At 44.7% G+C, this 21,506-nt stretch overlaps 1 protein-coding gene across 6 annotated transcripts in view; it reads right to left on the bottom strand.

Moving 5' to 3' along the window:
- GTF2E2 (general transcription factor IIE subunit 2) overlaps window positions 1-14,658 on the bottom strand; it is a 57,083-nt gene extending 42,425 nt beyond the window's left edge. For 4 of the 6 annotated variants that reach the window (XR_014775183.1, XM_084760373.1, XM_084760370.1 and 1 more), the window contains exons 1-2: window positions 14,552-14,658; window positions 7,057-7,223 (exon numbers count right to left, since the gene is read on the bottom strand). Coding sequence is in view for 5 of the 6 variants with exons in the window: in XM_084760373.1 (XP_084616499.1) it covers window positions 7,057-7,223; window positions 14,552-14,571 (187 nt within the window). In the remaining variant the exon portion in view is untranslated. Of the gene's footprint in view, window positions 1-7,056; window positions 7,224-12,256; window positions 12,407-12,431; window positions 12,541-14,551 lie in introns of those variants that run through there. The other 2 variants (XM_084760371.1, XM_084760372.1) reach the window with 2 other exon arrangements.
- Window positions 14,659-21,506: the final 6,848 nt, after the last annotated feature.

Below are 21,506 nucleotides of genomic sequence, written 5' to 3'. Positions count from 1 at the left end.
CAATGGCCATTATTTTATAATCTTAACATTGCTTTGCTATTACCTATGAGGAAATTTAAGAAAACCATTAAACTACCTTTAGGCCATAAACAACAGCTACAAATTTATTCCAGGAAATTATTGCAGATTAAATAGTTTTTATACATGTCTTTAAAAATATCATAATGAAACCCATTATTTCATTGCTATTTTTAAAAACAACATTAGAAACTGGGACAATGGCTCAGTGGTTAAGAACACTTGCTGTTCTTCCAGAGGAGCCAGCTTCAACACCGACAAGCAGATCACGTCTGTGACTCCAGTTTGAGTGGAATTAAATGCCCGTTTCTGGCCTCCCAAAGCACCAGGCACACACATGGTACACAGACATACATGAAGGTAAAACACCTAGACACATAAAATAGTTGTTAAAAAGATACTTAATCACATCTTTAAAAGTAAATGAAACTGGAGCTGGAGAGATGGCTGTTAAGAGTACTTGCTGCTCTCTCAGAGGACCTGGGTTCAGTTCCCCATATCCCCATGGTGGCTTGCAACTGTAAAAGCAGCTCCAGGACACCCAACACTCTCTTCTGCCCTCCACAGACACTGCATTCACGTCATGTACACATATAAAGGCAAAACACCCATACACATACAAATAAACGATAAAATAAAAATATAATGAAACAGATTCCCTCTGAAAAAAAGAAGCAAGCAAGCAGCTTGAGCTGAGACCACTGCTCCATGATAAAAGGCTTGCCTGGATTCGATCCCTAGTACTGCAAAAAGGTAAAAACAAACAAAAAATAAAGGTTTATTTCAAGTGTGTGTGTGTGTGTGTGTGTGTGTGTGTGTGTGTGTAAAATAAACTTTAATCCCAGCACTCGGAAAGCAGAAGCAGGTGGATCACTGTGAGTTCGAGGCCAACCTGGTCTACAAAGTGAGTCTAAGACAGCCAATGCTACACAGAGAAACCTTGTCTCGGAGGAAAAATGAAAATAACTCTACCTTTTACTGTCATCTTAATGGATTAAAAATTAAAAAGACACTTAATACTATTACAAAATAAGATAGTATTTTGTATTTGAAAAAAAAAAATCAAGGGCACACACCTTTAATCTCTGCAGTTGGGAGGCAGAGGCTAGTGGATCTCTTGAGTTCAAGACCAGCTTGGTCTACAGAGTTAGCTCCAGAACAGCTAAGGCTACACAAAGAAAACCTGTCTCAAAAACAAAACAAAACTCTGAATTTTAGTTTGGTCTTTTCTTTTTTGTGTAACCCACGTAGTCCTGGAATTTACTCTATAGACCAGGTTGGCCTCAAACTCACAGAGATTTGCTGGTCTCTTGCCTCCCAAGTGCTAGGATTAGAAGTGTACCCTGAAGTTTTAAAGATTATTTTATATATGTGTGTGTGTGTGCATGTAGAGGCCAGAGGCTGATAGCAGATGTCTTCCTCTACTGCTCTCCACCTTTTTTTTGGAGATAATCTCACTGAACCTGAAGCTCATTGACTGTCAAGACTGGCCAAGGCTGGCTAAGACTAGCTAAGGCTGGGCATGGTGGCACACGCCTCTAATCCCAGCACTCAGGAGGCAGAGGCAGGCAGATCTCTTGCGTTCCAGGCCAGCCTGGTCTACAGAGTGAGTTCTAGGAATGTCAAGGCTACACAGAGAAATCCTATCTCAAAAAACCAAAAGAAAGAAGAAAGACAGAAAGACAGACAGGCTGGCTAGCAAGCCCTAGGGACCCTCCTAACTCGGGTTACAAGTGTGCACTACCTGCATCAAGCTTCATAAACAGGTGTTGGGAATCCAAACATGGATCCTCATGATTACACAGCAAGTATCTATAACTGAGCCTTCCCTTAGTTAATATTATCATAGATGCTATTTTAAGTTTACACACACAAAGACTGAAAACAAATGCAGAATAGTTGATTATTTCCTGCTGTGAAGCTCAAGATAAGAAGTAAACAATCCAAAACCGCTTCAGGAAGTCTCTGAAACTGACCAGATTAACTAGGCCTTTCCCTCCCCAAGAGTATATAAACTGCCTTGAGTCATACTCAGACAAATCTCACGGAAGCCAAGACCAGATGAGCTCCCTGGAAGAGGCCTAGATCAGCTGAACCATCTGGAAAGGATGCTCTCCAACCTGTTCAGCTGCCTACTAGCATAAGTGATGCAGCTGTGCTTGAGTCCTTTCTGCTTCTGTAGGTAACCCATTACCCATATTCTAAAAATAACCCTAATAAAACTCACTGTTTCACCAATAGGACTTTGGTAGTTTATCAGATCCCCATTTGGGTAAGTGGATTTGGTGCTGGCAGGTGGGGGAGTCCTCCTCAGCAGTCTGTTACAGAAAGAATGGTATGGAATGCTAAGAACTCCTTTGTTTTAATCTCCACTGCTGATGGAATGATTGTTTTGTGCAATAATTATTTGAAGAAAAGGGAAGAGAAACCTGTTAATTTTACTTTAAAGAATACTAAATGACAATATAAAATGACATCCACAAAGCACATCTTTTTCACGTTTTTCTAGCTAACATAAGCAAACACAAAGCTCACCTTTACTCTGTCAGGACACTGAAGCACAAAGACTGCCATGGACTTAGGACAGCGTTGACTACACAGTGAGTTCTAAGGCAGCCCTGAGCTATGGTGATATCCTTTCTCAAAATAATAATGATAACAACAACAACAACAGGCTTGTAAAACCTAAGAATATAAAATAGCATATAGTCAGGAACTGTTTCCTTTTTCTTAATGATTTCTCTTTATTTTTTGCAGACAGTTGTAAGATGTCATGTGGTTGCTGAGAATTCAACCAGGGTCCTCCAGAAGAGCAGTCAGTGCTCTTAACTGCTGAGCCATCTCTTCAGTCAGAGACTATTTCAAACACATTTAGAGTTACATAGGTCACCATTTCTCAACCTGATAGTCATAAACCCTTTGAGGTTGAACTACCTTTTTACAAGGGTCTTTTAAGACCATCAGAAAATACAGGTTTTTTACATTATGAATCATACATAACAGTAGCAAAAATACAGTTATTAAGTAGCAACAAAAACAGTTTTATGGAAAAAAATAGTTTTATGGGCTGGAGAGATGGCTCAGAGGTTAAGAGCACTGACTACTCTTCCAGAGGTCCTGAGTTCAATTCCCAGCAACCACATGGTGGCTCACAACCATCTACAATCCAGTCTGATGCCCTCTTCTGTCCTGCAGGTGTACATGCAGGCAGAGCACTGTATATACAATTTAAAAATAAAAATAGTTTTATGGTTGGTGGTCACCACAATATGAGGAACTATATTAAAGGCCACAGCATTAGGAAGGTTGAGAACCGCTGCCATAGGTGAATCTTCAATGTCTAGATTTTGTTCTTGTTATTACTAGTCTGTATGGACACACAATGTAAGATCAGAAAGTAATTCCATGGGGTCTGTTCTTCCACGTTTATGTGGATTCTGGAGACCCAATTCGGTCGCCAGAGTTGAGTGACAATCAACTTGACCTGCTGAGCATTCTGCCAGCCCTAAATCTCTAGATCTTAAACAAGTACACTATTTTCCCCACCACTTTATCTTGTAATTTAGCCATTTAACAAACATTTACTGAGCTTACTACTGTATAAGGGTTTAGGTCAAAGACTAATATACAATGGCAAACCAGTAATCATGCTGTTACAGTAATGCATCATGGGAGCTGTGCCAGAAAGAGAGCTTTGACATTTTACTTATTAGTGCTGCGTGTACACATGCGTGCATGTGTTTTGTATTTTAAGACAGGATTTCTCTGGCTATCCTGGAACTCTCTTTGTAGGCCAGGCTGGCCTCGACTCACAGAGATCCACCTGCCTCTGCCTCCTGAGTTCTGGGATTAAAGATGTGCACCACCAAGCCTGACTTATTATGGTAGCTTACAACTGTCTGTAATTCCAGTCCCAGGGGATCAAACACCCTCACATAGACATGCATGCACACAAAACACCAATGCACCTAAAATAAATCATTAAAAGTTATTAATTTTTGTTTGTTTTTCGAGACAGGATTTCTCTGTGTAGCCTTGGCTGTCCTGGACTCGCTTTGCAGACCAGGCTGGCCCCAAACTCACAGAAATCCGCCTGCCTCCCCGAGTGCTGGGATTAAAGATGTGTGCCACCATGCCCGGCTTATTAATATCTTTTAAATGCTGAATATGACCGTGAACTGTTGAATCTTCTGCTAAGATTAGAGATGTGCACCACCACACCCAGTTTATGTAATGCTAGGGATCAAATTCAGAACATCTTCCATGCTAGGCAAGCACTCCACCAACTGAGATATATCTTGCCCAAGAACACTGAAATATGTGTAAGAGATAAACAGAGTCTAGACAAGGTATGGCATGTAGGCTCAGTGTATTAAAAAAACAAAACAAAAAAAAAAACCTTCAATGTTTTGGGCCCAGAAAGATGGCTCCATAGTTGAGAGTGTTTGCTGCACTTACAGAAGACCTGAGTTTGGGTTCCAGTACCCACTGTGGCGCACAATCATCTCTAACTCCAGTTCCAGGAAATATAACACCCTCTTCTGGTCTCTGAAAGCACCAGGCACACATGTACTACACATACACACATTCATACACAAAATTAAAAACTACTTTAAGAAAAGAAAACCACAACGAAGGTAGTGGGTAACATGGCTTATAGCTCATGCTTAGAACCCCAGCATGGGAAGGGTGAGGCAAGAGAACTGCCGTGAGTTTGATGTCAGCCTGGGCTCTATAATGAACTACAAATCACCCAGGGAAACAAAATAAGGGACTCTCTCCGCACTTGGGAGGCAGAGGCAGGTGGATCTCTGTGAGTTTGAGGCCAGCCTGGTCTACAAGCAAGTCTAGGACAGCCACGGCTACACAGATTCAGAAACCTTGTCTTGGAAAACCAACAAAGCAAAATAAGAGACTCTCTCAAAAACAACAACAACAACAAAAACCTCACAATGATACTCATTCATATCCACCAAAAACTGCTATAAACAAAAAGAGAGAATTAAGTATTGATAAAGATGAGAAATAACTAGACCTTCCTGTCACTGTTGAAAAGGTAGTATAATCTATTTACTGTGATAGCTAATTTTTTGTTTTGTTTTAAAGATTTATTTATTTATTATGTTTATAGTGTTCTGCCTGCATGTACACCTGCGGGCCAGAAGAGGGCATCAGATCACATTACAGATGGTTGTGAACCACCAGGTGGTTGCTGGGAATTGAACTCAGGGCCTTTGGAAAAGCAGGAAGTGCTCTTGACCACTGAGCCATCTCTCCAGCCCTGATGGCTAATTTTGATTATCAACTTGGCACACCTGGAAAGAGGGACCCTCAAAGAAATGCCTCATCAAGACTGGCCTTTGGGCACAGCGTATCTGTGGGGCATCATCTTGAGTGATAACTGATGCGGGCAGTGACACCCCTGTGCAGATGTTCCTGGGTTGTACAAGAAAGCTGACTGAGGTTAAAGAGATGGCTCAGTGGTTAAGAACACAGGCTGCTCTTCCAAATGACAGGCGTTCAATCCCCAGTAACCACATGGTAGTTCATAACACCGTAACTCCAGTTCCAGGGAATCTGATGCATTCTTCTGTCCTCCATGGGCACCAGGTATGCATGTGGTACAGAGACATACATGCAGACAAAACACCCACATACGTGAATCTTAAAAAAACAAAAGTAGTGGTAGCAGTGGTAGTACTAGCCTGGCAGAGCATGAGCAGGGAAGCAGGCCAGTAAGCAGCAGCATACTCAGTGGTCTCAGCTTCAGTTCCTGTCTCAGCTTCCCTCATGGGGGGCTGTAACCTGTGAGCCACACCACCCCTTTCCTCCCCAAGGTGCTTCTGGTCAGTGTTTTAGCAGAGCAACAAAAAGACCTAACCACAACAGTCATTTGACAGTTTCCTTAAAAGCTAACATAAATTCACATCATCCAGAAATTCCAGCCTAAGTCTCTGGTCAATAGAAATACAAACACTCAGGTGTAGAGGCAAGACAATTATTGCATTTGAGACTATCCTGACTCACCTAGTGAACTCCAAGCTGGCCTTGGCTACATAGCAAGATCCTATCTCAAACTTCATTAACCAGTAAATAAGCAAACTGTGGTATATCCATGCAATGGAATATCCTTTAGCAATAAAAGTACTGAATCACCCAATAACATGGATTAAAAATAACAAAGTAAAAGAAGCCATATGTAAAAGAGCGCTCCAGGCTGGGAGTGATGGCACACGCCTTTAATGCTAACACTCAAGGTTCTCTGTGTTGCTTTGGCTGTCCTGGACTCAAACTCACAGCAATCCTCCTGCCGCCTCCCGAGGGCTGGGATACAGGCATGAGCCACTGAGCCCAGCCCAAGGGTAGGCTTTTTGTTTTGTTTTGTTTTGTTTTGTTTTTTTAATTGTTTCCCCCCTAGTAATGGTGGTGTATAATTTTTCCCTTTCATTTTTGTTTTATGTATGTTTTGTCTGCATGTGTCTGTGAACCAGTGGCATGCAGTGCACATGGAAGCCAGAAAAGGCTGTTGTATCCCCTGGGACTGGAGTTATAGGTAGCTGCAAGCCACCATGTGGGTTCTGGGAACATATTATGGGCTTAAATTTTACCTTTTATACTTAAACAAGAACCTAAAACTCATTAAGAATATAGTTACCTGGGGGCAGTGGCCCAAACCTGTAATCTGGGAGGCAGAGACAGGTGGATCTCTGTTAGTTCAAGGCCAAGCTGGTCTACAAAGTGAGTTCAGGATAGCCAAGACTACACAGAAAAACCAAAAAGAAAAAGAAAAAGTTAGGAATGAAGGAACAAAGAAAGAGAAAGAAAGAACATTAAACTTGCTGGGTGTGATAACATAGGTCTTTCCTCTCAGCACTCAAGAGCCACAGGTAGGCATCTTGGTGAGATAATCCTGTCTACAAAGGAAGTCCAGGCCAGCCAGGGCTGCATCGAGTCCCTGTCTCAAAAGAGAATCTGAACTTGCCATAACTAATTTCCTGAAAAATAGAAACCGAACAGTCCTAGAACAGCTCTTCTCACCTGCATTTTGTTTAGAGCCTGATGATCCTCCATGTTCAACTTTTGCTTTCTTCTTCTTGGAGGAGGAGGATGGCTCAGAAGGCACAGGACGTTTTTCTACCACAGGAGTGGAAAGAGCTCGTTTTTTGAACAGCTCTCGATCTCTCAACAGGCTTGGGTCCATAATGCTACAAAAATCAAATACACACCTTTAATATTAATTTAAATCACTCAAACAAGCATGCCAAGTCTACAGACCTTGGCAAGTTAGTTCCCACAAAATTATCTTTTACTCAGCTTGCTATCATTTATATTTATTCACTTACTTAAAAAAAAGAAAAATTGGTACTCCTGTGCCAAGATCTGGGATAGGCAGTAGTAAGAAAGGGCAGTAAAAACAGAACTATTCTCCAGTCTTACAGCTATGCTATCCAGTAAGGTGGTAACTATATCTGAACTGCACTAGTTAGAAGTCAGATAAAGTGTAAAACAGAGCTGGAAAAATGGCTTAGAGGTTAAGAGCACCCAGGTTCAATTCCAGCACTCATATGGCAGCTTACAACTGTCTATAGAACTCTAGTTCCAGGGAATCCAACACCCTCACACAGACAGATACGCAAGCAAACACCAATGCACATGAAAGTAAATTAATTTTTTTTTAAGTTAAAATAAGTATCATACTGAAAGGCTAGAAGGTGTAGCTCTGCTGGCACAGTGCATGCCTAGCACACACACAAAGCCCTGAGTTAAATCTTCAACACTAGGTGGCTGCATGCCTGTAACCCCAGCACTCTGAAGGCAGGAGGAGAATCAAAAGTTCAAAGTTATCTTCAGATGACACCTAAGGCCAGCCTGGGCTACTGCAGACCTTGTCTCCAAAACAAATACAGACACACACAAGCACACAAACTTTAAGACCTGGTACCAAAAAGAGCCCTGTAAGTGCAGAGGAATTACTCTGTATTAATTACATGCATAAGCAGTATTTTTAGATTCTCATACTTTTCAGTAATTTATTTCACCAATTTGTTAAAATTGTGTTGTGTGTGCTTGCTAGCTCGTGTTCACATTTGTGAGGATGAGTACACACACCTCGGTATATGTGTGGAAGCCAGAGGACAACTGTGGGGAATCTGTTTTTTCTTTCCACCTTGCTAAAGCTGGTTCCTTTTTGATTCTGCTACTCTGCGTGTCACATCAACTGGCCTGGGAGCTTCGGAGCAATTCTCTGTCTCCATGATACAGGAGTTAACAGGATTATACATAAGAGCCACCAAGATACCACATCCAGCTTTTTGTGGGTTCTCAGGAGCAAACTCAAGTCCTGAGGCTTGCACAGCACACATTTTTACCTGCTGGCCATCTCATCACTCCAACTTTTACTTTTAAAAAATACAGTGTCACTGATCTGAAGAGCAGGTGCACCTCAAGTGGCATGGCCATGGCTAGAGCAGTGGTACAAGGACTTCCAGGACTATCTCATGAGCAAGTACTTTGGGAAACCAGTTGGCCAACTAGGGTGTCCCCATTTTAGCCGTCACTCCAGAGGCCAGGCATGTTGGTGCACACCTGTAATCCCAGCACTAGGGCCAGCCTGGTCTGGAAAAAGAAGTTTCCAGAGATTATCATTGGCAGATGGCTGTCATCCTCTTTGCTACACTTTGATAGTCATGACATTTGCCTACAAGGTACAACCTGCATCTGTCTTCTTTTTGCATGTCATGTAACAAATGAAGTAGACCAGCTCCTTCAGGGAGGACAGCTTATCAACTGTGAGATGAGTAGGGAGCATCTTTGTTAGCAATGGAAGAACCAATTCTTAAAAGGAACAGTGCCCCAGCCACTTCTGCCAAGCCAGACAACAGTGTAAAAAGTCTTGCTGAGGAGAAAACATGGATGCTATGTTTAACAGCCATGCCAACCAACTCTGCTTACTTATCAGTGCTAACTGCTGTCCTCAGGAGTAGTCCAAAAATGCAAATTTGATCATTTTGAATGCCGGTTTGTCTCCACTAATCTGTAGTAACAGGTATATTATCTATTAGGATTTGTGTAATTAAAAATATCAGCCGGGCGTGGTGGCGCACGCCTTTAATTCCAGCACTCGGGAGGCAGAGGCAGGCAGATCGCTGTGAGTTCGAGGCCAGCCTGGTCTACAAAGTGAGTCCAGGATAGCCAAGGCTAACACAGAGAGACCCTGTCTCGAAAAACAAAAAATAAAAATATCAAAGGGAGCTGGATACTGGTGGTGCATGTCTCTAATCCCAGCATGGGGAGTGGGGGGTGGAGGTGCAGAGGCAGGTGGATCTCTGAGTTCAAAGCCAGCCTGGTCTACAGAGTAAGTTCCAGGATAGCCAGGGCTACAGAGAGAAACTCTGTCTCGAGAAACAAAATAAACAGTAACAACAATAACAAAATCAAAGGGAACAAATTTTTGTAACTATAAGCACTTAAGTACTCAAAATTCTTGACCTTTTATTTAATGATAACAGTATATCATCCCTCAATTAGGCACACACCACATTGATTTCCAGTGGTGAAAAGTATCAATGGTTCCCAGTGTATAAATTCAGAGTTGTAATTTAATGGCAATAAATGATTTAACTGTTTTCTAAAACACATATACACTGACATATTTGTATGTATATATGTATTCTCCTCTCTCTCTCTCTCTCTCTCTCTCTCTCTCTCTCTGTGTGTGTGTGTGTGTGTGTGTGTGTGTGTGTGTGTGTGTGTGTGTATCTGAACACAGGTTACTCTTGAAGCTCAAAAATCTGGGCAAAAGTTAGGAAGCAAGTTTAGGCTCAGTGAAGAGAGAGAGAATGAATGAATGAACCAAAACAGTTATTAATGATGTATTTTAAAAGCCAGTATACTCTTTTTCCTTTTGGCTCCCCCCCCCCCCCCAGACGGAGTTTCTCTTTGTAATAGCCTTGGCTGTCCTGGAACTCTCTTTGTAGATCAGGCTGGCCCAGTTCAGTATGCTTTTATTATCTAAGAAAGCTGGGTTCAAAAAAAAGAAAGAAAGAAAGAAAGAAAGAAAGCTGGGTTCAGAAGGCATGGTGGCCCACACATCTGTGTAATCCCAGCACTCGTGAGGCAGAGGCAGGCGGATCTCTGTGAGTTTGAGGCCAGCCTGGTCTACGAATTGAGTCCAGGACAGCCAAGGCTACACAGGAAAGCCCTGTCTCAAAAAATAAACAAAAAAGGAAGATGGAGACTAGAGATATAGTTTGATAGTAGCAAGCGGGCAGTGTGAAGGCCCAGGCTCAATCTCGACCCAAGGAAAAAAAAAATAAAGCACTCATAAGAAAAAAAAAATCAACTGGGCGTGGTGGAACATGCCTTTAATCTCTGCACAGGGGAGGCAGAGGCAGGCAGATCGCTTTGAATTCAAGTCCAGCCTGGTCTACAAAGCAAGTTCAGGACAGCCAAGGCTAACACAGGGAGACCTTGTCTCAAAAAAAAAAAAAAAAAGAAATACACCAAAAAAACCCAGTATGACCTTCAGGTAAAAAGAGTTGAAGAGTCCCTGGTCTAAGAGTAAAACACCTGTTTCTCTCAGTTTTGATTCCTAACATCTGAACAATAATCTACAGGATTGCTCTAAATTCAATTTCTTCCTAGGTCCATGGAAGGGGGGCACTATCAATGTTATACATGTTTGGCTCAATTGTAAAAGTGAGAAAGTATGTATGTAAGACTTTGTTTCAATAGAAGTTGTTGTTTTGGGTTGAATTTGGAAAGAAATAACTAATACTATGCAAGTGGGAAGGTACAAGTCTTGGGAGGAGGAAAAGAGTGAAAACAAGAATAAAAAAAAAATTCACACTTGGGAGGCAGAGGCAGGCGAATCAATATGAGTTCAAGGCTAGCCTGGTCTACAAAGTGAGTCCAGGACAGCCAAGGCTACACAGAGAAACCCTGTCTGGACCCCACCCCCCACAAAAAAAAAAATCACAAGTGAGAAGATACAGGAAAATTAAGAAGAAACTGAGGAAACAGGCAGTTTGCAACTCCTAAACCGAAACATTTCTATTTTACTTCGTAAATCATAGAATTAATCTGGCCTTTTAATAACGACTTTAGGCCGGGCGGTGGTGGCGCACGCCTTTAATCCCAACACTTGGGAGGCAGAGGCACGCGGATCTCTGTGAGTTCGAGGCCAGCCTGGTCTACAAAGTGAGTCCTGGACAGCCAAGGCTACACAGAGAAACTCTGTCTCGAAAAAAAACAAATTATAATAACAACAACAACAACAACGACCACGACTTTAGGACAGATCAAGCCTGTAGTTTAAATTTAACTACATCAAGCCCACAACTCTGAAACACATTAAGTGTTGTCGCTAATTTTAACAACTAAAACAGGAATTGAAGAAGCACTAGTAAGGTCACAGCGGGAAGTAAAGTGCCCTGGGTCCTGGAAGCCTGCCTGGTAAAGGTCTCTAAAATAAAAGACCTATATAAGGTACCAACAAAAGCACCAAAGCAAGCGAGTTTCTCGTGTTCCAACTAACTTTTCCTCCTCCGGCAGCATCTGTAAGGCACTATACTCATCCTCTGGCTAACCTGAGTGGTAGAGCAACTCACTTTACATTATGTTGGTCAATCAAAACCCCCAAACAGGGCATACAGCTGAAAGCTGGTCCGTCCCACCATGGATCGTGAGAAGCTATAATTTAAAATCTTCAGGCTCCCCTGTTCAGTTCTTTGCACCCCAGACAGAATCTGCAATCCTCCAGCCTCTCTACTCTTGTCTTGGGCTTCCCCTGGCACTGGAGCACCCCACTAGATGGATCGCAGAGTTCCGATCTGGAAAAATGCCTCTGGACTTCGCAGGAAAACACCGCAACCCAAGTTAAACAGCATTAGAACAGGCAGGGGTCGACGCCAGTCGGGAGGCAGCCCTGGGAGGGAGGGGGACGCTGTGGTGCCCCCAACTCCACGCAGGGGGCGAAGGTAAACTTCCGGACCCAGAGACCGCACAATCCGCTCGCCCACCGGGGATCTTCCCGCTCTCCAACCCCAAAAGTTTGCCTTCGGGATCCCCGGCCTAAAAGACAATGCTGGCTGGGAAGCGAGCCCCTTTCAAGGCGCTCGGCTCCGAGAACCGCTTGGCGGCGTGGAGCCCGCGCGCGTGCCCTCGGAAGCCGCGCTGCGCCTCGGAGCCTGGCATCCCACGGGTGACTCGCCGCTGCGCCCGCCGCTGGGGCCCCTACCTCAGCGCCCGCAGCCCGCGCCGACTCCGGGCCTCCGAGTCTCCGGCTCCGCCGCACGGACGCGCACAAACACACACGCACGCACGCGCACCCGCCCACCGCCGCCCCGCTTCCCGCCCCTCCTCGGTGCCCCCACCACCACCGCAGCCGCCACGCGCGCACGCCCAGCACGGACCTGCCGAGGTGGGGGTCGAGCCTCTGGCCGCCGAGCCTGAGGCGGGGCGACTCGGCCCCGGCTCCGCCCTCCACTTCCTGGTCGAGCGGCTGGACGCTAGCTCCCGGCAACCACCGCGACGCTGCTTCCGAAAACGCGCGTGCGCCACTGCGTGCCCCGCCCCCCCCTATAAAATCAAGAACCTGCTGGGGCGCGCTGTCTCCTTGACGACCCGCAGGCGTTCACACTGTTGACAAAGCTTCACCAAGAGGTTCAGCTCTAATGAAGAACGCGAAGACACCTGTTTGTTTGTTTGGTTGGTTGGTTTTTTTTTTCAAGACAGGGTTTCTCTGTAGCCTTGGCTGGCCTAGACTCATTTTGTAGACCAGACTGGCCTCGAACTCACAGCGATCCCCCTGCCTCTACCTCCCGAGTGCTGGGATTAAAGGCGTGCACCACCACACCCGGCTTGTTTGTTTTGTTTTGTTCGAGACAGGGTGTTTCTGTGTAACCTAGGCTGTCTTGGACCGCTTTGTAGTCCATGCTGGCCTCGAAACTCAGAGGTCCACCAGCCTCTGCACCTGCCTCTGCTTCCGAGGAGCTGGGATTAAGGGCGTGCACCACCGCTGCCTCCAGCACCTTTCTTCAAAGAAAGGCAGGGCTTTGGACCAGATCTCCCAGCAGGCTCTGGAATCTAACCCAACTGGCAACATCAATATTTTCTCTATGGGGGTAGGGGGGTGGGGGGTTGTTTTGTTTGTTGAAACAAGATATGTTTCCTTGGTTGGTGTGGAACATGAATTTTGAGATTGCGGGCGAGTGTACCATGCCAGGCCTTTCGACTTTACCTTAAACACCACTCAGCAGCACCTCCTTCAAACAAGGGAAAGAGTGAAAAGCAGCCTAGCAAAGTCAGACACAAACATAGGGCTCAGCTTCTGCCCTTCGAACTCAGGCTCTTTCCATACCTGTGAACTGTCTTAGACAAGACTTTTGGATTCAGAAACAACATAAGATGCAGTGGGACATTAAGCCAACAACAACAACAACAAAATAATAATAATTGGCCCATCCTGGACCCTACAACTATCCTTTCTTTGCTTGTAGAGCCTAAGCCAGTGCTCAAATATTCTGTAGCTGTATTTATTTATTAATACTAGTTGCCTTGGGTCTCAGTTCTATTCCCTTCCCCCACCGCCGCGGATAGGACACTAACGATGCAGGAACAAGCTGCTTATAGCTATGTCTTTCTCAGGTCCAAAGGGAACTCCAAATTCTAAAACGCAGTCTAAAGATGCAGACATGAGCTCGACTTATACTATAGGAGGCTTTCTGTGCAGCATTCCTCAGGAACTTGTGCAGCTCCACTTCCTGTCTAGCAAAAAGACTCATTTTCCTTACCTCCAGCCAAAGTGACACGTGGCTTTCCAACTAACCTATCAGCACAGCAAGATCTGTGTCCAACCTTCAGGCTCCCTCAGTCCCCTCCTCACAAGCACTTTACACATTTCACAGCCCCCACATCAGTCTCCTGGCCCTGCCCACACACCAGGTACTCATCACCACCATCCCCTTTTTTTCAAGACATAAGTTCCTCTGTGTAGCCCCGGCTGTACTGGACTCTGCTTTGTAGACCAGGCTGGCCTTGAATTCACAGAGATCCACCTGCCCCTGTCTCCTCAAACTCAGAGATCTGCCTGCCTCTGCTTCCCCGAGTGCTAGGATTACAGGTGTTTGCCATCACACCCAACTCACCCACCTTTTTTAAATAACCAAGCAGTTTTTACTATTCTCAGCTCCTGCTCCCACTCGCCTCACTACGCTCTCTCGAGTCTCTGTGGTCTTTCTCCTGTTTCTCACAGATAACCCCGGCAATGACCAGTCTGCGGGCCATGTTCAGGCTGCTTCTTCCTCTCTCTGCTCTAGACTCTTCCAGATGCCTCTGACTGTTCCTTCTCTCATATCCACAATAAATACACTAACCACATCATGGGGTGGTTGTGTTGGCAGGTTCCTTACTGCAGCCCACTTGCATACATCTGGGGTGAAACGCAAACACAGTCCTAGTTAGGGTTACTGGTGCTGTGATGAAACAGCCATGGCCAAAACAATCTGGAAAGGAAAGGCTTTCCTTGACTTACACTTCCAGGTAACAGTCCATCACTGAGAGAAGTTAAGGCAGGAGCTTAGAGACAGGAACTGAAGCAGAGGCCAAGGAGGAGTGCTGCTCGCTGGCTTGCTCCTTGTGAGCTTTCTTACAGAACCCAGGACCACGCCCCCAGGGCTGGCCCCACCCACAATGGGCTGGCCCCTCTCCCATCCTTCTCTAATTAAGAAAATGCCGTACAGGCTTGCCTACAGTTCCTCTTACTGAAGCGTTTTCTCTGTTTATTTGGTTTTTGTTTCTGTTTTTGATTTTTGGGAGTTTGTTTTTGTTTTGTTTTGTTGTTTTTGAGACATGGTTTCTCTGTATAATGTATACTAGCCCTGGCTGTCCTCGAACTCTCTTTGCAGACCAGGCTGGCCTCAAACTCACAGAGATCCACCTGGAAGCATTTTTTTAATTGACGGTTCCTCCTCTCGGACTACTTGAGCTTGTGCCAAGTTGGCATAAAACTACAAAGCATGGGGGCTGGAGAGATGGCCCAGCGGCTAAGAGCACGACTGCTTTTCCAGAGGTCCTGAGTTCAATTTCTGGCACCCACATGGCAGCTCACAAGTGTCTGTAACTACAAGATCTGACACCCACAGACATATATGCAGGCAAAACACCAATGCATATAAAATAAAAATAAATAAATTTATATATGTATATATATGTATGTATATGTGTATATATACATACACTAAAGGAAAAAGGTCCATGGTGAGAACCTCGGGTTGCTCACATGCTACAGAGAATGGGCTTCAGTTACAAAGAATCTCAGACTTAAAACAGATCAGAAACAGCAGGAATGAGAAACAAGATTGAGGTAGCCTCCTGCAGACCTGATAAAAGGCAAGGCCAGGATCATCGGGCTGGCTGCCTAGCCTCCCCGAAACCCCTCCTGGGGATTGTATGCTAGGTACCGATGCTCTTTTAAATATTCCTGTTTCTGATGAACTCAGAGATTGATCTTTTGGGTTCAGGGTGAAGGCCAAGAAAACTCACTTCAGACGGAGAATCTTAAAATGAAAGCTTTATTTTCTGAGCTCAGGGAGACAGCCAGCTCAGTATCTGAACTGAGTCCTTGAGGGGAAGGTGTTTTTGCATATTTAAAGATGAAAACCCACAATTAGCTCATACACAGGTCAGATGGTGGAACAGGGTGGTCAGCTCTGACTCAAGTTATTTAGCTAAAAAGAAGTTCTAGCTAACCTTGAAAGTGTGCCTGACAGTATTTAGGGTACATCCAAAGTGTAACAAGTATGCAGATAGCAAAGTATGACTCACGACACCATTGAATTGTCCAAGGTGCAAAGAGAGTGCAGCTTGCCCCAGTGGCCGGGAATTTTCCTAGAGCTGGTGGCCTTTGGGATGGAGTTAGGCAGTTCCTAACGAAATGGAGTCTGACAGCTTTTCACATGATCTCTTGAGACTGGCGGAAGTGATGAGGTATAAAAGGGAGTAGGAACTGGGATACAGGCAAGGAAACAGTGAGACCGCAGAACCAGATGAATCAGTGAGCAGAAGGAAAGATTTGTTGGGAAAAATCAAAACTACCATGGCGATGTCTTCGGGAACAGAGAGAATTGCAAAAGGCGGAGAAAGCCTTGCCGGTTTTAAAGAGAGAGAGAGATTGCAACAGAAGGAAGCCGGTAAGCAGGAACAGCCTGGAAAGTTAGGGGGGCTCTGGCCAGAAGAGCCTGGGAGCTAGTGTGGGGACTCTGATAAGTGTTACAGGTGTGTGCTGATAAGTGTTACAGGTGTGTGCTGATAAGTGTTACAGGTGTGTGCTGATAAGTGTTACAGGTGTGTGCTGATAAGTGTTACAGGTGTGTGCTGATAGGAACTAGAGTCTCCGTTGCTGGAGGAAGGCTGGAGGGGCAGAAGGGAAGGAATGCTCTTCCTGACAAACAGAAACCCGCTTCATAATTTCCTGAGAAATGCTGACTTTAGGCTTTTGTTTATCCAATAGCAATGCTCTGTTGACCGCATCAGAGTCCAGCCTGAGCTCAGACTGTCATTTGTGACATCGTCAGTGGCAATGCCGTTTTGGGGATGTCCACTTTGGACCTAATAGGGTCCAATACAATAAAAACAATCCCAGAAGTTAATATCCCAACATCCTGAAAAACAATAGCAGTTTTTATTCCAACACTCTTTTTTTTTTTAATGTATATTGTATTCGGCCTGCATGTGAGCCAGCAGGCCAGAAGAGGGCATCAGATCACATTATAGATGGCTGTGAGCCACCATGTGGTTGCTGGCAATTTAACTCAGGACCTCTGGAAAGAGCAGTCATCTCTCCAGCCCCCAACACTCCTTTCTTTAAAGACCGTAAACTCCGTTTCTCACATCTTCATGGAATTAGTTCTACCCCTATCCTTGAATGAGTGAGAGCTTTGATTAACAAAGCTACCACATATGAGAAAACTCTTGCCCCTATAAATCAAACCACAACCTGTACAGCAATCTACATAAAATAGTCAGGATTTCCTCAGCTGGAAATGGTGGCTCACAACCATCTATAGTGTGATCTGGTACCCTCTTCTGGCCTGAGGGTATATGCAAGGCAGAGCACTGTATACATAATAACAAATAAATCTTTTTTTAAATAATTTATTCAGATTATATCTAAATTGCTATCCCCTCACTTGTATCTTCCCATTCCCCCCTCCCTCCCTCCCTCTTTCACCTTATTCCCCTCCCCTAGGCCTGGGACAGAAGGGAACCTCCTCCCTTACCACGTGATCATAGCCTATCAGGTCTCATCTGGATAGCCTGTTTCTCCTTCCTCTGAGTGCCATCAGGCCTCCCTACCAAGGGGAAGTGATCAAATAGGGGGCACCAGAGTCCATGTCAGAGTCAGTCCCCGCTCTCCACACAACTGTGGAGAATGTGCTGTCCGTTGGCTAGATCTGAATAGTGGGTAATAAATAAATCTTTAGGAAAAAAAAAAACGTAGGTCAATCTTAACATAAAACGTTTTCCTTATTAACACTGTCTCCTGATGTCCCCCACAAGGTTGTACAGTCATTGCCTCCCTCATGTAGCACAATCCAAAAATACAATGCCACCAAATGCCTGACTTAGATTCTGGACATCTGCCATCTGTTAGATTTTAGTGCGGCCCCTTGGATGGACCCTCCTCTGAGACACCCTAACCACTGCCCTTTATACTGCCCTTTCGTCAGATCTAGGCACTAAAGAGACCTCTGCATCCCCAATGCCCTAAAAGCAGTTTGGGTGATTAATAACGGAAGTAATGGGCCACCCACCTCGTCCCTCCTCCTTGCCATTCCAGACTCTGTCTCAGCACTCCAAACTAAAGAGCTAGGGCAAAGCCCTTTCTCACCAGCTCTCAAAAAACCTTAAAGACATTTCAGGTCCGTTGAGCATCCTCCAGGACCATCTCTCTTCTTTGGCTGCTGCAGTACGCCAGAATTAAAGAGAGCTAGATCTCCCGACTGTTGCCAAGGATGAGATCGGTGCCTTCCTCCACGAACCATGCTGCTTGCACACTGACATCATGGCGCTTTACAAAGTAGGTACCTCAGGAGAGGACCTTCAGTTTTCTTGGATGAAGCAGGGTCAGCATCAGATGGGATGCGATAGCTATGTCTACTGACAAGAAAGACCTGGCTGATATGAAGGGTTCAGTACATCCAGTGTCAACAGAGTCTTCTCATAAGTACCCATTTCAGTTTCAGCTTCCTGTTCCTTCCCAGTTAGTGTCATCAAAGCCAGCAAGTGTTCTGAAAGATTAACACACCGATTCGCATTGCAGTTCTGCCATTTACTGATGTTGGATTTCCTTTTTGTTTGTTTTTGGTTTTTTGAGACAGGGTTTCTCTGTGTAGCCTTCGCTGTCATGGACTGGCTTTGAGGACCAGGCTGGCCTCAAACTCACAGAGACCTGCCTGTCTCTGCTTCCCTGAGTGCTAGGATTACAGGCATGCGCCTTGGTGCCTGGCATTGGATTTCCTTTTCAATCTTGCGGTTACAGGAGATAAAGATTCCTTCCAGGGCAGAAATGGAAACTTTCAGGTCATTTACACAGCATTTGACCTGAGAAGCCAAAGCCCTGAGTTCAGCCCACACCCCCCTTGTCCAGTGCAATACAAAGCAGATGAGTAATGACATTCATTCTATGTGCCAGGTTGTCAGAGATGGGTTTCTGTTTTTCTGTTGTTGCTTGTTTGTTTGAGACTAGAGTTTATCGATGTAGCCCTGGCTGTTCTGGAACTAGCTCTTTAGACCAGGCTGGCCTCACAGAGATCTGCTTGCCTCTACCTTCCCTAAGCTGCTACCCCATCAGAGACGTTCTGAAGCGTCAAAGACATGGAGACGCAGAGCTGTGTCTCCTAAGTGTTTGCACTGTCTAACGGTGACATTTCGTGTATCTCTATTTCTATTGTAAGCTGTTAAGAACATAGTAAACTTGAAACATCTGTGTAACTTGAAAGTGTTGAACTGGAATAACGTTAACGCTGGCAAGATAAGGAGCCAGCCACAAGGCAACTCTGACAGGAGCCAAGCCTCAGGCAGCCTCTGAAACGTTACTGAACCAGTCCTAAGCCCAGACAACACAAAGCTAATGCTCACTGGAATACTGAAAAGCAAACAAACAAACAAAAACAAAAACAAAAAGAAAAACCAAAACCAAAACCAAAAACCTTTGGAAGCGGCCCCCAGGATCCCATTGCTGTGCTCCCAAGGTTCAGCATCTCGTCCTCAGACTGATTCCCACCCACAGCTGGTACTTTTGAGACCTGCCACTGTGGCTCCATCAACCATTGAGTTTCCTGCATCCTTGCTGAGCTCGCTCATGCCCACCCGTGAGCATTAGCCTCTGAACACCTGCATTTTCTGCCTGTCTGTTCCCCATTTTGTGAGATGTTGGTTTATAGGACACTGCAGAAATCTGTATAACAGCACGGTATCGTAAGGTATGTTTGTGTGCATAGCTGAGCATATTCGAAAGGCAAACCTTGAGTGGACATCTCATTGCCCAGAGCCTCACTGATCTGCTTGTTACATAAGCCAATATAATAAATATCCTTTTAGAATACATTATATTCAGGGGCTGGAGAGATGGCTCAGCGGTTAAGAGCACTGGCTGTTCCTCCAGAGGAGCTAGGTTAGAACCTAGGCACGCACGTGGCTGTTTACAACCATCTATAAATTCAGTCTCAGAGGATTTGACACCCTTTTCTGGCCTCTGTGGGCCAGGCATGTGGTACACAGATACACATGCATGAAAAACACCCATACACATAAAAATAAGTAAGTCTTTTGAAAAAAATCAGAAGAATATATACTAATTTGATGGGTTCTGTTACTTCAGAGAATCCAGGCTAACACACTGCCTTACTGATACACACACATTAAACTGCATCCTGAGAAATTGACAAATCAATATGACTTCAGTAATAGGATGATGAGCTTTCCTTCCATCCATCCTTCCTTCCTTCTTTTTTACAGTTTTTTTTCCCCCCCGAGACAAGGTTCTTCTGTGTAGCCTTGGCTATCTGGTCTCACTTTGTAGACCAGGCTGACCTCGAACTCAAGAGATCTTCCTGCCTCTGTCTCCCAAGTGCTAGGATTAAAGGCGTGCGACACCACTGCCCAGCTTATTTATTTATTACAGTTTTTTTTTTAAAGGCAGAGATTCTCTGTGTAGCCTTGGCTGTCCTGGAACTCCCTCTGTAGACCAGGCTGGCCTTGAACTTACGGAGGTCTTCTTGCCTCCACCTCCAAAATGCTGAGGTGTGGTGCCACCACTAGCCAGCCTGGGCAATGAGTTTTTTCTTAAAGTCCTTATCTCATAGTCATTTATTCTCATTTCCAACAGTCTCCCACTAGATGGTGCTACCTCCCTAAGAGAATCAGTTCATCAGTTTAACTAAACTGATAAGTTTAGTTAAAACAAAACAAATTAAGCACAATGTCAAGCAATTGCCACAGATGTAAGAAAGAATTTAGCCCAGCAGTGGTGGCAAAGCCTTAAAAAAAAAAATCAATGTTGCCGGGAATGGTGGCGCCCACCTTTGATCCTAGCACTGGGAGGCAGAGGCAGGTGGATTTTAGTTCGAGGCCAGCCTGGTCTACAAAGTGAGTCCAGGACAGTCAGGGATACACAGAGAAACCCTGTCTTGAATAACAAAACCAAAAAATTCAATGTTAATTCTGAAACATCTCTTTAAAACAAGATGTATGGCTCCTTTTAGTATACATTTTAATCACAGGAAGTTGAATCAAATTTATAAACAGACACACACATATACTCTCTCTGTTTCTTGAGCTAACATCTGTGTAGCCCACTTTTTGGTGACCTGTGTACTAGGATTACTGGTATGAAAGACCACTCAACTCATACTTTTTTTTTGCCTTCGCTTTGATTTTGTTTTTTTGAGACAGGGTGTCTCTGTGTATTCTTGGCTTGGCTGTCCTGGACTTGCTTTGTAGACCAGGCTGGCCTCAAACTCACAGTGATCCATCTGCCTCTGCCTTCTGAGTTCTGGGATTAAAGGCATGCGCCACCACACCTGGCCCAACACTGTTCCTTTTAATCTGCCAAACTGCTTTAGGAAATCATACCATAAGCTGTATTAATCAAAATATTATCCATCCATTAAGTTATTCTTTTTACTTTTTTAAGATTTACTTATTATTTATACAGTATTCTGAACCCATGTATGCCTGCATGCCAGAAGAGGGCACCAGATCTCACCATAGGTGGTTATTAGCCACTATATGGCTGCTGGGAATTGAACTCAGGACCTTTGGAAGAACCGTCAGTGCTCTTAATCTCTGAGCCACCTCCCCAACCCCTCTTTTATTTATTTTGTGACAAAATTTCACCAGGTAGCTCTGGCTATCCTGGAACTCACTGTATAGACCAATCTGGCTTCCAACTCACACAGATCCACCTGCCTCTGCCTTTCTAGAGC

This window comes from Acomys minous (genome assembly GCF_964271855.1).
Source record: "Acomys minous genome assembly, chromosome: 15".
Classification (NCBI taxonomy): Eukaryota; Metazoa; Chordata; class Mammalia; order Rodentia; family Muridae; genus Acomys; species Acomys minous.
The sequence above is the reverse complement of the archived record's forward strand: the minus strand, read 5'-3'. Positions and strand labels throughout refer to the sequence as shown.